The sequence below is a fragment of the Hypoxylon trugodes genome, assembly GCF_022578975.1.
Source record: "Hypoxylon trugodes strain CBS 135444 unplaced genomic scaffold F4822scaffold_6, whole genome shotgun sequence".
Lineage (NCBI taxonomy): Eukaryota > Fungi > Ascomycota > Sordariomycetes > Xylariales > Hypoxylaceae > Hypoxylon > Hypoxylon trugodes.
Genome location: NW_026250021.1, coordinates 2,630,834 through 2,645,819, shown reverse-complemented (window position 1 = coordinate 2,645,819; position 14,986 = coordinate 2,630,834). Strand labels below are relative to the sequence as shown.

Sequence of the window (14,986 nt, the reverse complement as noted above, 5' to 3'; positions counted from 1 at the left end):
AAAAAGACGTGGAGTGTTACATGCTAAAGTTGTATCAAGGTAAAAAAAGAAGTTTTCTCGCTTGCTACCTTGTTCTGGGGTTTGAAATAAGGCATAAGAAATAAAGGGGGGGCAATAGAAATGGAGAATTAATTAATACTCCGTACGGCTGAGGTAGGTATTCGCGCTGTGGGATACGACATTTGTCCATCCCGAAAGGCTTCGGGCTGTCCGTAACCGGGCGAAATGTCCTACATGTTTCGATACGTCTTGGCTTTTCAGTCGATCGGTGTCTGCCTCGTGCGCGAATAATTATGTCCCCTTTTCTCTTCACCGGAGATGGATGTTACAATACTTAGCTGTCTGCAAGAAATTATCGTCGTATCTGCGTAGACGCAACGCGACATGACTAAGGGGCAGGTCAAGTGAGCAGTCTAGTTTTCTTCAACGCTTGTCTGCAGCAAGATGCATTTGTACGTATACGGTGTATGAGTACTAAGTACACGATATCTACCTGCCTAGACGAGATAATGATCTCGTTCAGGTAAAATGATGTAAGGATGTCAAAAACCTGTTCCTTGCTGTCCTGTCTAATAAGGACGATCGTAGGATTTACACAAAATATGTATTATGTTGTGCATTGTGTTGTGCATCGTATTACATACAGAGACATGTACATAAAGTTATGAATACCTATATGAAGATGTACATGTCAAATGTCAAATAGTGTAATGTATATGACATCATTCTTTTCTAAGACTTTTCCTTTATGAGAGAAAGCGCCACTTATGAAACTTGATGCGGTACTACCAGCGTAGAACCTGATTGGTCGAAGCTGTGCGACCGAAGCTTGCTTCTAACAATTTAACAAATCTAATAAATCAAAAAGGGTTAATCAATGACTTCAACATCTTTATTCATAGTTAAGATATTCTCTATTTTCATCCACACAAATTGATTCGTCTAGCCATCCATCTTCTAGATCTTATCCTGTTTAGGTTAAGACAATAGGGTTGTCTGATATCAAATCGTCGATAGTTATCGAAAATCGGTCGTCATATCCAGACCCAAATGTGCCCGCTGCCAGGGTCGAAGCTCGATGATCAGCGCAGGGATTAACGAAACTACCAATTCGACATCACCACCTGATCGCCCCCAAACAGTCTAACTTGTACAACTTGTTCTTGCTATCGAATCTTGGTAATTTCTTGATAGAATCGCTATTGTTACGTTGACTCGTAACACATAATTTTATCGCCATTCCCATTGCGAAAGAACGAAAAGAGACAATTGCCGAAATACTTTCGAACCGATACACATTTTGTACAGACTTAGCGAAACACGACGATACCCCTCAGAATCGATTGATACTACCTACAACAACAAATTCAGAAATAGAATATTTAGGAAAAACACAGTTATAGAAACTACATAATGAGCGGTGACAACCACACACTGCCTGTGAGGCAAGGTACCGGCGCAAGTGAAGAAGCCGTGCCAGACATCGACCCAACTACAGTGAGTCGCATTGAGCTTTCTCCAATTAGGGACCTTAATCGTTAACCCGAGTGCGCGATTCCTAGACAGCCGGTTTACTCGCCGAAAGACTTCAAGCTTGGAAGCATGCCGTAGGATACCTAGAAGAGTACGTTGGTGCGGTAGAGAAGGTACACAGAGCGCACTCCAAAGAGTATGAGAGGGTTCTTAAGACGATCTCCCATCCATTAAAGGAGGGAGCGCACTTTGACCAAGGCCTCGGAGGTGTTGCTGGATTCTTCGAAAACATGAGAGTGAACACCCAAGTAAGAATTCGACCTCTTCGCTTTACTTACCCCGCTCTGTATAACAATATTTCTAACATGAAAATGAAAGGCCATGATCAACTCGAACGCCGAAACGGAAAAGACTCTCAAGGGGTCTGTCTTGCCCATCCTCGAGCGATTACATAAGGAGATTAAGGCGAAACATAAGGAGGTTACTCACGGGGTTGAGAAGGGTGCAAAAGAGATTGATAAGGCCAGAAACACCACTCAGAAGCACATCGAGCTTCTAGGCCAACATACGGCGGCTTTTGAATCGACAGGTGGCAAGATGACGCCTAGCGACGACCCTTATGTTATCCAGCGTGGTGTCATGCACCGGCTGAACAAACAGATCATCGAAGAGAATAACCATAGAAACGACCTTATTAATATCCAGGACGGTTTCAAGGCATTCGAGGCGCATGTGATTCAAGTCGTCCAGCAGGCAATGGATGCGCTCAACCAAGTAGCTGGTGGTCAAGCCGAGAAGACCAGAGCGCTATACACGGATATGCTTGGTGCGGCTCAGCGCATCCCTGGCGACTTCGAATGGAAGGGCTTCGTTACTCGCGAAGGTCATCGCCTAGTCGATCCGAACGACCCACCGCGAAGCGTAGATGCAATTGTTTTCCCGAACCAGCACCACAACTCGACCAAACCACTCATTGAAGGTAGCCTCGAGCGCAAGTCGCGCAACAAGCTATCTTGGGGTACGCAATCGGCATACTACGTTGTAACCCCCTCCAAGTACCTTCACGAGTTCAAGGACGATGACAACTTGCGCCATGACCCGAAGCCCGAGCTCTCAATCTATCTCCCGGATGCCGTGATCGGAGCCCCCAGTGGTGAAAAGTTCCACCTAAAAGGAAAGGATAAGAGTAAGAGCTTTAGCAGCAAGATCGCAGGCACATCCGAGCTCCACTTCAAGGCGCACTCCGCGTCTGAGGCGCAGAAATGGTTTGATGCGATCCGCACTGCGGCGGGTGCGACCGGCCCGGCCTATGAGAGCCAGCCATCTTCGCCGATAACAAGTGCACCCGGATCCGTAGATGATAAGAAGCCGAAGATCGATACGGCCGGTGCGGCGGACCACAAGGAACAGGATACAGGAATTACGGGAGGAGAGACAGTGAGCAGTCCGACAGCGATATCCCCAACGGTTACTCGGCAAGATACGATTAAGAATGGTGCACCTGCCGATGAGAAGAAGGCTACTGTGGCTTAGAGGGACAGCTTGTCAAGGGCAGCATCGGCTCGGAGGAACTGGAGGGGTGAGATATGAGGGAATTTTACGACGTGGCGTGTATGAGTGGAGATGAGGGTCTCGGAGTCAGCTTTCGTTGAGCCTCATAATGTGATTAAGAAAGACCATCCTACTACCTATCTGGTCAATTCCAGGTAGCACGTACCCACGCCATATCGTTTTCTACCGAACGAGGCCACGCGGTTAACACGCGATCGATCAAAATGTAATTAATATGTGAAGGGGGCAGTGTTATACAGCACAATTAAGAGAAGAGCGGATAGGCTCGGAGAATATGACTGGACGGACTCGGTAGGCGGCAATCAATGGCGAGATGACGAGGCTGGCTGCAGCTCATCGGCATGAAGGCGGGGGTGGTAGTGGACTTTTCTTTCTTCTTCTTCTCTCCAAATGTTGCTTTCCCGGCGCCAATAAAAAGCCACTTTCTAATGTCGAATCTCATTAGTTGATTCAAATGATAGAGGACCCTTGTGTCTCATGTGTCTCGTTTTGGTTTCCGATGTGTCAACGATGTGAGAAGGCTAGTAGTGGTGGCTTTTTTGATAGAGGTTGTCATCATTTAGATCGGAAATGCGACGTTGACAGGTTGTTTTGTTTTGTCTTGTCTGTTAACCTCCAAGCTTTTTCCTTTTTCCTTTTTCTTTTATTTCTTTACCTATCTACCTGTCCTGGCAGTGCTTACTTACATATAGACAGAACGCCCGGCCAACAGATACATCTGACATGGCCTATTTATAGCAATACTAACGAGCGACGAGCTGACTAAAAGTATCTGCTCAGAAAATCGATGGGGAGTATACCATGTACGCTCCTACACTACCCCATATCCGATTGGCCGGGTTCGGATTCCTTCAAGCGCGCGGTTCGTCTATCGGTCAGTCAGCCGCAGGTGAAGAGTGACCGACTATGTATGGTCGGCAAGGTGAGTCAAATATCTCCGGGTTAAGATCGTAGATATTATGACATACATACCTAGGTACATACACATAGCATAGCATAGTAATATAAGTACGTAACTATATAAGTAGGTCGGTAGGTTGAGTGATGGAGTGAAACACAAGGTAGAGCCTTAAGTATACCTAGGCAGTTAATGATGAATTTATCAGATCTTTTTTATTATACCTGAGTAGTAAGGCTCAATCTGGATGGGATTTCTCTCACACATGACTGCCTAACCATGCAGCGCACCCCCCATTATCCCACGGTGACGATAACGCTAGAGAAGCAGGCTCTGATGTGTGGCTGTGGCCTAGACATAGGAACAGAACCGATGGATTGATCAGGTTCTTTTTTGTTTTTATTTTTTGATGGGCTTCGCTAATTGTTACTCTTCTTTTTTCTCCTCTATCCTATTTCTCCCCGGATTTTCAAGGGGCATGGGAAAATTGACATGGGCGTGCGCTTGGGTAGGTGATGGATATGTATCTCCGTTGGGGGCTGAAATTTTTCTTTTTATTATCCTTTTCCTTTCCATATTTTCTTTTCTTTTCCTTTTTTCCCTGCGTGCGTGTGCGTATATCCTAACCCAATCTAGCCGATCCTAGATGGAGAGTCCCCCTCGTCCCTGTTTCTTCAGTGACAAGGCTCTGGGTTCAGGTTGAGTCAACCTGGGCTTTTTTTCTCTGCTTACATAGAACTTACTGACCTACCTACCTAATATGTTGTTTCTGTTCCTGTAGGTACCGTGACCATAATACGCCCCTTAACCTAGCCGAGAGCAGGGCAGGGTAAATTTCAGCGCGTAGCAGAAATGTTCGGTCGGAGTTTGAGTCAAGTTGAAGGGAAGAAAAAGGAATACCTAGAGAGATAGAGACTGCCTATAGCCTGCATATCATACCGGTTTGCCTGCCTATTAGCTTTCCTTCAGGGGACCTTTGAGCCCTGACGTGCCGGCAAGCCTCTCTATTTAGTCCTTCATTGACTAACTGAGCCGGCCCTCCTTTCCTAAAACGATCGCCCAGGGCTCTCGCTCCCCGCACGCAAAATAAGTGTGTATACGTACGTACGTATGTGCGGTATCTTTGTATGTATGTAAGTATAGGTATATCGGTAGCGAGTACGTTTGGGGAAGCCGGTGAGGCTCTGACATTGCCCAGACGTACCTAGTCCTTCGGGAAACCCTTTCCCCCCAATATCCTAGTTCCAGCTATGACGACCGACTTATCTGCTGGTTCAGCTACCACCACTGCTACCACTGCGGATATCGGTTTTCCTAACTACAGCAGTTTTTCTGTTGTCTATGGCGTCGTTGTCGTCCACCCTTTTCCTCGCACATTCTTCTATCTGCCCTCCTAAACTTCGCCCGCTGGAGAGAGCCCGACTCGGATTTAGAGTCGTCGCGAACTTCTCTCTCTGCGTAGAGCTGTAATAATAGAATAATTGTTTGTTCGTTGCTTGTTAGCTATCGTTATTATTACTATTAAAGCCCAAGATGACGAAACAATGGGATCAATACGAGGCCACGATCAAGGACCTCTACGCCGAGAACACGCTTTCCGTCGTGCGCCAGATGATGATCGATCAATACGGATTCAAAGCCTCGTGAGAATTGGTCCCTTTTCTTTCATTTCCCTTCTTCTATTTTTTTCTTCATGTTAACGTCCTGTTGTCCTTTTCCAATTCCTACCTGGTGACTAAAGTGGTTTATCTATTCCGCGCTATAAAAATTAGAATATGACAAGCTAATTCAAGACCCAAATTCCCAACTCCCCAGCGTCCGAGCATACAGAGGTCGTCTAATCCGCTGGGGCGTGCGCAAGTATAACTGCCGAAAGCGCAGCAGCGCGGGCATGGGCGTCGGCAACGGCGGTATGGTTGTTGGCGGCAGCCGCCGCTGCGCCTCGCCGAGCGCTAGTAGCGGGAGTTTCTCGAGCGGGTCCGATCCCGCGTCTCCTGCCATCGGAAACGCGACGACTGGTCTTCGCGGTGGCGGTGGGGGGGATATGATGCGGGCTACTCTTGCCCCTCGGGGTGGCGGCGATGGGGGGAGGAGACTTGGTGGTGGGGGAGATGGCGGGTACTTGGCTATGCCTGGCCGGATGGGCCACCAGCAACATCAGCAGCAGTACGGCGCGGTTGATGGACATCAGGCGCATTTGTATAACGGGGATTGGTAAGCAAAAAACCTAGTCTGGAGTTCAGAGTTTGGAATGGTCTACTAGATATTGCCCTACTACTATACGCTATACGCTAACCCCCTTTTCACTATGTTATAGTGCATACGATACAAAACCCAAGGTCCTCCTCTCGCCACCGCTAGCGACGCAGCAGTCTAGCAATAATAACAGTCTGCAATACGCATGGGATGCAACTGCATCTCCCTTACACCCGCCGTCTATGCACAAAAGACTCAGCGACGACGACAATAATGGCTATGCTACTCCTGGTGGGAGTGCTCAACCGCATCATACCCACAAGCATCATCAACAACATCACGGAGAAGTGGTTATGGCGCCACCGACATATTTCGGGACTTATGGCGCTGCTACTTCGTCGATAGGCGGGAACTCGTACGCCCCACCGCAAAGCAATGGGTATGAAGAGGCTGGACATAGGGGGAGCAATGGTGGATTGATCTACTACGATTCCTCGCAACGGGCCCGTGATGGCGGGGGAGGCCAGATGTCTGCAGATCTATCGTATGCACCCGCAGTTAGGGATTATGGGCATATGGATATAAAGGGTGAGTAGGAAGGCAGCTGAGTATTGTAGCTTGGAGCGTAAGTGAAACTCGTTGGTGATATTTTGCAACTATGAAGAGGTATGGGCGGTATGTAAGTGCCCTTACCTAGACTGTATTCTTCCAACTCCCTTGGCTCACGCTTCTAGGGTAAAGGGGATGGTCAATATTGATCGGGTTTTTTTTTCTTTGAGTATAGGCGCGGTGGTATCCTGTCTTTCCAAATTATGAAAATGGGCGGTATACCTATGGGGTATATAAAATAGGGCGGATATGCTTCTTATAATACGGAAACTTTCTGTTGGTGGTGTATTTGGCTCCGGTCGTTTGGAGAAGGGTCTCTTAGAAACTTTCCTTATTTCCTTTTCTCTCGTCTTTTCTCTTACGTTTTGAATTAGGTGTTTACGTGTACGATATGACACATGAAAGATGGGATAGGCTGGCTAGGATTTGGCGTGGTATTGCCTTGGTTGGGTCTTGGTTGGGTCTTGATGGGATGGTTTGGATTAAGTGATAACTGGGACAAATGGGTTGGAAAAGGAATGCTTTCTATATCATGGTTAGGTGGATTACTCGGGTAGCTAGATGGCATAGTTCAAAAAGGAGATCTCGTTCGTTTATTGACATATTAAACCCGTGTCTTTCTTAGATTATCGACTCTGTTTGTCTCCTGGAGGGCAACTTGATCAACCAATAACAACTCTGGAGTACTTCCAAAATCAGTAAGTGGGGGGGGCATCGTCAAGGGGAGAGTTCCCCTTGGTGTCAAGGTGTTGGTGGAAATTCTCCTAATATTACCGGGTCGGTAAGTACAAAATCTAGGACAAATAATGAGGTATCACACGTTATAGAGATGGCGGTCAGCAGGGAGTAGAGTAAGCCTGCGATAGATAGAGTGGTACCTACCCACGCAACAAAATGCACTATTTAGTCCGAATCATTAAATGGTACTGATACCTTAACATGATGTAGGCAATTGATTTGGCATCTCTAGAAGCGTAGCATGTATACTACATATGCTATCTGGGTAATATAAGGATGCCTGAAACACACTACGCGTTGGTGTAAATCATGCATTCATCCTAAGTGTTGCCGCCCGCGAATCACTCAGGCCGAGTCCTGCCGTGCGCAATAAAGCGGATTATACTTTGTAGAAACAGAAGGCCAAATAGAAGCTGGCAACCTCCATCTCCTCAGGCGAAACCAACAGCGGGCCTCTACCCCGCTCGCGGACACCCATGCGCTCGCTCAGAGGACCTAATATGGGATCATCCTTTTCAGCCTCCCAGATTTCATCGAACTTTTGGTGATATTGTAGCTCAAGGTTGTAATCTTCCGCAATGGCACGGAACGCTGGCCAAGGTACCACGTATTCAGGCACTTCCTCCACTGCTTCGTCAAGGAAGAAACTGTATTTCCATCCGAACGGTGGTCGGAACACTCCGTCCTCTGGAGTCCTACCCGGGAAACGCACGCGGTATAAATCGTTGCCCCACTCCGCCGTCTCTTCGGCTTCACCCTCTTCACCCTCTTCACCTTCTTCTTTCTCCTCACCTTCCTCTCCTTCTTCCTTGGGTTCGGGCTCCTTTTCTTTCTCTTTCTCTTTGTGCTTCTCCTTTTCGGCTTCCGCTGCCTTTTTCTTAGCGAGCCATTCGTTGAACTTAACGACGCGCTCGCCGATCACATCGGAATTGGGTATGCACCCAATGAAGCGTCCGCCTTTCTTTAGTGCACCAGACACATTCTGTAGCATGGTTCGGGCTTTTTCTTCGCTCTCAAACGCGTAGTGCATGCAGAACATCATGCTGACTATGTCCCACCCGCTTCTTCCTATGGGTGATTGATCAAATCCAACCTGTCGAATAATATCGATCTCTTCGATAGATTCACCATAGCAGTCTTTCACAAAGAAGCGCCCATCAAATAGGTGTTGATGGTGACGGCCCCCTCGATGACCTCCTCTACCACCCCGACCACCGCCCCGATGGCTCATACTACGATACCGCTCTCTCGCCTGTTCGATAGAAACATCCGCGGGATCTAGCCCGACGTAAAGTCTCACTCTCTGCGGCGCCTGCTGCCATTTGCCTAAATCACCACCTTTTCCGCATCCGATATCGAGGACGAGTAGCTCGTGGTCTCTAGCCCCAGCCATATCGCGTCCTCGCTCATGAGCGCCAGGTGTATGATCCTCATCCGGAGAAAACTTCTGTATCAATGTGCTCTTGACCCAATTATTGAACGACCTCAACCCCTTAATCCTACTATCCGTCTTCCGCCAATCGCGACCTCGCTCGGGAACCGCATTGTAGTGCTGGCGCACAACGTCGTTGATACCGCGTTGATCAAGCACAGCCTGTGTAGCAGCAACATCCGCGGCTTCGCGCTCGCGTTGCTCGTGTCGCTGGCGGATGGACGAGGCTTCGGCTTGTGAAATCCGGGCGCCCCGGCCTGGTCGCTTGAGCTTTCGGGGCGCTTCGGAGGATGGTGGGGAGCGCGAGCGCTGACGTTTTTTCGCTGGTTCGAGTTTCTTAGCGTCGAAGGGTTGGGGAAGGGCATCTAGGTCTGGGTTGTTTTCGCGGCGCTTGTTGTTATGCTGGTCGTGGGAGTCGGGGTGCTTTCGTCGTTTGGCTGGTTCAAGTTGCTTTGCGTTGAAGGGCTGAGGGAGCTCCTCGGGAGCGTCGTCTCCTCCCATTATGATTATGGGCTTATGGAGAACGGATTTTTTGATATTTCTACTCCTCTAGAAACGTTTGAATATGCGGATATTTATGGATGATGGTATTTTGTTGACATGTGATAAGATGTTGTTTCCAATTGAAATTCAATTGCGTTGTAAAATAGTAGGAAGGAATAAAAAGAAGTTAAAAGAGAGAAGGGAAGCCGAGAGTTAAGAGTTATTGCACCTACCTACTTCGCGGTAGGGTGGAACTCAAGGTGTAAAAGCTGGAGGTATGGATCTAAGTCTTGGCGCTGAGCTTAGGTACATATTTTTTTATTTATCATAGCTCGGTACCTAGGTACATTCTTCCTTGAGGCTCCAGTGGATCCATCTATGCTATGTGATTGGCTCAATACCAAGTTCGATGGTGGAAGTTACGTCCGCTGATGGCCGCCTACAGCTGCTCGCAACCGCTGGCAAATCCGTAGCTATTACCTATTATTACCAAACTGAATTCTATAAGCTTCATCAATAAAACAACAAGAACGGTAGCGACGACGGCGAAATACGAACTCAATTCTTTAGCGATTCTTCAAACCAACGGGCCCACTTCATTCTTTTAAAAATAATCTTGAAGTTTACGTCAATTCTCCAACCTCATTTCCATCATGGGTTCCGACCCTCAGTACGCGAAATGGCCCGCTCTACCTCTAGCCCAGCACGTTTTCACCATCACGAATCCTTACGCCACGAAACCCGCTCAACAGGCCGCAGTTAAGAGCTTACAAGATGGCATCAACGAGCACAAGATGGCCCCTTTGTATAAATACCTGGCTCACCCCACCGAAGGTATTCTGAATGCCGCCGGTGAGACCACATCAGCGTCGGCACAGAAGCCTACAGGCCGAAAACCTAGTCCTGCTGGCATGGTTGCTAGCAAGAACGTTGGCGCGACATTACCGTGGGATGAAGATGTCTATAATAAGCTAAAGGCGGAGAATGATAAGGAACTAGAAGAATTCCAGAAGGAGGAAGATGAATCTGTTGAGCAGGCTGGCGAGACAGAAATCATGGCTGCGAAGGGGAAGCGTGCCGATTTCTTCGCCAAGATTGGGGACAAGGTATACTGGCATTTTCTCATCTCGCTACTTTGTGGACTTCATTTGGTTGCTAGCCTTAGTTATACATAATTACTAACAGCTTTCTAACAGGATAAAGCGATAGCAGCCTACGAAGACGTATTCGAGAAGACCGGTATCTTGGGCACCAAGATTGATCTCGTACTGGCTATAATCCGCATGGGACTTTTCTACGGAGATAAGGCTCTAGTAAAGAAACATGTCGCACGTGCCAAGACGCTCGTCGACAGCGGTGGTGATTGGGACCGACGTAACCGCTTAAAGGCCTACGAAGGCCTCCACCTCCTGACTGTCCGATCGTACAATCTCGCCGCACCCCTCCTCCTCGACTCCTTGTCGACTTTCACCAGTTACGAATTATGCACGTACTCGAATCTTGTTGTATACTCCGTCCTTGCCGGTTCAGTCTCTCTTAAGCGGGTTGACTTCAAGAGCAAGGTCGTAGATGCTCCCGAAATCAAGGCGATCCTCGGTGCCGATGGCGACGATAAGCTTCTCGCCTTGACTGGTGCTATCTCTGCGGGTCCGGGTGCAGAAGATGCCGAGATGCGCGACGCTACTAAGGATACGTCTTCGCCTGCGGCGCCTACCAAGACCACGACCGCTGTCAACTTGACAACACTGGGTACGGGGACGGACCAGCCTGAGGCCGAGTTGGCAGTTGACTTCTCACCATTGGCGCAACTAGTAAATAGCCTGTACAATGGTGACTACAAACAATTCTTCCAGGCCCTCGCTCTCGTTGAGGAGCAGTTCCTAACTCAGGACCGCTACCTCCACGAGCACAAGGGCTGGTTCATCCGTGAGATGCGTCTGCGCGCCTATCAGCAACTGTTACAGAGCTATCGGGTCGTCGGGCTTGAGAGCATGGCCAACGATTTCGGGGTTACCGTTGATTTCCTGGATCGGTATGTTCCCCCCTTCATCACCATCCCGATATTTCGTTATTTTATTCTGTTCTATTTGTATTTGGTACTAATTTGTAAAATAGGGACCTCGCGAAGTTCATTGCTGCAGGTCGTATTCCCTGTACCATCGACCGCGTCACCGGCAAGGGTGTCATCGAGACCAATCGCCCGGACGACAAGAACAAGCAATATCAAGATGTCGTCAAGCAAGGTGATCAGCTTATCACCAAGCTGCAGAAGTATGGCCAAGCGGTGCGACTACGTGGTAGTGAGAGAGCGTAAGCTATATAGTTGGTTACTGCAAGCAATTACGCGGATGGATGGGCGTCTGGGACAACGGCAGCTATTGATAGGCGAAGATGGGCGAAAGTCTGTGCAGTAGAAAAATAAATGTAATAATACTAAACATAGACCAAGCTAAAGGCACGTTTTCTTGTTTTGGTTCTGTGGCGGCTATTCGCAGTAATCACTTGAACTTGAAATTCATGACTTGTGGATTTGATATGTAGTGGAGAGTAGGTACCATACCACATGAACCCCATACCCTCACTGAATTCACCGAATCTTTATCTCGAACTCAATCGCACGTACACTATGCTCTATGTTGATGCCGATGTAGGAATACATGTAAAACCATGCTTTCATAAGGATGTAGGTATCCATGTCTTTTTACTCTTACTCTTTATTCCTCTAGAAACCCATACGCACAAAGGTCCATTTATCATCCATTCATCTCGAACCTTCATTGGCAGATCTAACCCCTTTTCCTTACAGACCTTGACCTATTGTCCATATCCCCTCTCTGTCTAAGTATCTATCTATACTCATCCATAAACTCCTTATGGAATTTCTTAATACTACCGACCCACTCGGTGCCCGGCGCCAGGAACGTAGTCCGGAAATGCAACGTACCCTCCGCCTGCCCGAATCCCGAACCCGGTACCACGCACACACCAGTAGCGTCGAGTAACCGTAGACAGTAAAACTCATCCGGTTTACGATCGGCCTTCTTCGCCGCCTCGACGGCTTTAGCGGGTAATTTGATAGTGGGGAAGAGGTACATGCTACCCTGCGGCTCCCCACACTCCACTCCTTCCATCTCCTTAAACGCTTCGTATAGGGCGTAAGCGCGCGTCTTTAGTGCATCAAAAATGCCGTTGTATTCTTGGTTATACAGGTCATAAGACGGGTCACCGGGTTTTGGCGGGTTAACCATGAGTTCCACAAGACATTGTCCTACTACAGGTGCGCATAGGGTTATAGACACGAATTTATAAATCTGCTCTTCGACTTCGGATTTAAAACCGAGGAGTTCGAAGTATCCACCCCGGTGTCCGCACTCGCCGACCATACCCTTGGATACGGAATGCAGAGACGCGAGCTCGATGTCGTCGTATTTGCCCGGGTGCTCTTTTTGTAAAGTGAGTAGGACTTGGCGGAAACTGTGGAATTTTCCGATGAATACGTTGGTTTGGTATACTTCGTCGGCGAGGACTACGAGTTTCTCTTGTGCGGCGAAGTCTAGTACGGAACGCACGTCGGCTTCGGAGAGGGAGGCCCCGGTTGGGTTGCCTGGGTTTATGATTACGATGGCGCGGACGTCGATCCCGTCGGCTTTGGCTTTGGCGTGGGATTCTTTGATTGCGGAGAGCGAGGTTCCCCATTGTGCTGATTCGTCGAGGTAGTATGGTACGCAGGTTGAGTTTAGGACGGAGAGGGAGGCGGTGTAGAGGGGGTACTGCGGGATAGGTACGAGGACGCCGGTGGTTGGGGAGGCGCAGATGATGTGTAGGAGGGTGTTGACACCGGAGGATGCGCCGGCTGAGAGGTAGATCTTGGATGGGTCTGCTGCGAAGCCATCGCGTTCTAATTTTTTATTTGTTAGCATGGACACGGAGTCTCTCGTTTTAGATATTGGAAATTAACATACTCTCAAGGAACTTGGCAATGCTCTCCTTAATAGCAGGGACACCAGCACTGGCGCTGTAGGCTCCAACGCTACCCGCGTGATCTAGAAGCCATTTTGCTCGTTCTAGCACGTCACTCTTGTAACCTAGAGAGTTGAGTAGGACATCCTTATGCTCGAGTAACTTGGGATTCTCAAGTAAACTCAAGACCTGGCGGAAGAAAGTAATAGGCTTTTGATCGAGTTGTTGAGGGTTACCGATATTGGCGCTGATAACTTCCGAGAAAGGTAGAGACTTGTCTCCCTTACGAAGACGAGCACGGTATTCCTCGGACTTGACGGCAAGTTCACCACGAACGGCATACTTGGCCTCGACGATATGGGGATTAATATTCCCAAGGTTAAGTCTCGCCATGGCGCCGGTGGTATGAAAGTGACGTTTAGGAGTGTGTAACAACGACGTGGTTGGGGATGGCGGGGTAGTAACCGAAGACCCTGAAAGATATGACGGCAGTGAACGCGGGGTACGTAGCGTATGTAGCGAATGTATTCCAGCTGTTGCCGATGCTAGTAATGGTACCGATGATGCTGATACTAGTGCTGTAACTGACGCTACCGATCCTGCTAGAAAGAGGCGTGGTTAATACTATTTTTTAGGGATCCAATTTTAAGGAATTTCTGGATCGATAGGGAAGAAGAATATGTAATGTTAATAGACGTATGTAAGTATCTTGTATCTCTAGATAGATAGGTATTACATGAAGAAGTAAAGTGGTATGTTTATGGAATGATGAGGGAATTAATAGTTGACGAAAAAGAGAGGACGAATAAAATAATAATAATTATAATAAGCCTAATTCCAGCTTCTTGGGTGTCTTGTGTTTGTGTTCCATCCCATATTCAGAATTCCCAGAAACCACGCATACGAAGAATTGGTGCAATGCAACTTGTTTCATTATTCAGACGATCAAGCAACTACTCAAACGGCCAAGAGACCCAATAATGTTAAGTCCTTTACCGCCTGATTGACTTTGTACTTGCATTCAATCGTTTGGCCCGCCTTAAAAGCGTGGGACAAGTACCACTTAGATACTAAGATATCTTTTGCAATCGCAACTTCGCAAATTAAGTGAAGGTATCGATAGTGTTTGGAGAGGAAGGTTTATCCACTAGGATGAGGGGCCGAGATCGGGGAAAAAGTCATAGGCGCTTGATATGCTTTTTTTGTACGTACTTAAGTACACTTAGGTACGTAATCAGAACAACCCGAAAATCAAATCAGAGCATCGAAAATGCCCTATTAGCAACACCAACAAGAAATTTATATACCTGCTGCAGAAATATGTGAGACATATTGCCGACGTCGAAAATGACGAGTAGAAACCGTGGAAGATGTAAATGCGTCAAGATTGTTGGTCCGAGCTATACTCGATCTAACTGCTGCCATTTGCGAAAATGACAATGGCAAAGCAGTGGTGATGCTAAGAAGTGGAGGAGAGAAGGGAAGTGTGGGAATTAATGAATTGGTAAAGGGAGGAAATTCATCAGCGCCGAGAAAGGAAGGGACGTATTTTTTTTTTTTACTACTACTTCGCGATAATTATTAAGGTATGTCACCCAACACTATCTATAGGCTAATAATGTTAA

General features: G+C 47.8%; 5 protein-coding genes across 5 annotated transcripts; 3 read left to right on the top strand and 2 right to left on the bottom strand.

Moving 5' to 3' along the window:
- Positions 1-1,413: 1,413 nt before the first annotated feature.
- Positions 1,414-3,006, top strand: F4822DRAFT_430711 (uncharacterized protein; the record flags this gene model as incomplete). The annotated part of the gene is made up of 3 exons (XM_051461348.1): positions 1,414-1,497; positions 1,563-1,781; positions 1,852-3,006. 3 exons carry the CDS (start codon positions 1,414-1,416, stop codon positions 3,004-3,006), a joined length of 1,458 nt encoding a protein of 485 aa, XP_051313735.1.
- Positions 3,007-5,029: 2,023 nt separating this feature from the next.
- On the top strand, positions 5,030-6,954 carry F4822DRAFT_297200 (uncharacterized protein). Its single transcript, XM_051455131.1, has 5 exons — positions 5,030-5,076; positions 5,142-5,586; positions 5,759-6,157; positions 6,261-6,818; positions 6,874-6,954. The coding sequence occupies exons 2-4, from the start codon at positions 5,477-5,479 to the stop codon at positions 6,733-6,735; spliced, it is 984 nt and encodes a 327-aa protein (XP_051313734.1). The 5' UTR covers positions 5,030-5,076; positions 5,142-5,476; the 3' UTR covers positions 6,736-6,818; positions 6,874-6,954.
- A 504-nt stretch (positions 6,955-7,458) lies between these two features.
- Positions 7,459-9,681, bottom strand: F4822DRAFT_408113 (guanine-N(7)-methyltransferase). The gene has a single exon (XM_051458549.1). It carries the CDS (start codon positions 9,417-9,419, stop codon positions 7,866-7,868), a length of 1,554 nt encoding a protein of 517 aa, XP_051313733.1. The 5' UTR covers positions 9,420-9,681; the 3' UTR covers positions 7,459-7,865.
- A 373-nt stretch (positions 9,682-10,054) lies between these two features.
- On the top strand, positions 10,055-11,715 carry F4822DRAFT_437744 (PCI-domain-containing protein; the record flags this gene model as incomplete). The annotated part of the gene is made up of 3 exons (XM_051462441.1): positions 10,055-10,507; positions 10,598-11,433; positions 11,517-11,715. 3 exons carry the CDS (start codon positions 10,055-10,057, stop codon positions 11,713-11,715), a joined length of 1,488 nt encoding a protein of 495 aa, XP_051313732.1.
- Positions 11,716-12,247: 532 nt separating this feature from the next.
- Positions 12,248-13,754, bottom strand: F4822DRAFT_437743 (PLP-dependent transferase; the record flags this gene model as incomplete). The annotated part of the gene is made up of 2 exons (XM_051462440.1): positions 12,248-13,299; positions 13,364-13,754. 2 exons carry the CDS (start codon positions 13,752-13,754, stop codon positions 12,248-12,250), a joined length of 1,443 nt encoding a protein of 480 aa, XP_051313731.1.
- Positions 13,755-14,986: the final 1,232 nt, after the last annotated feature.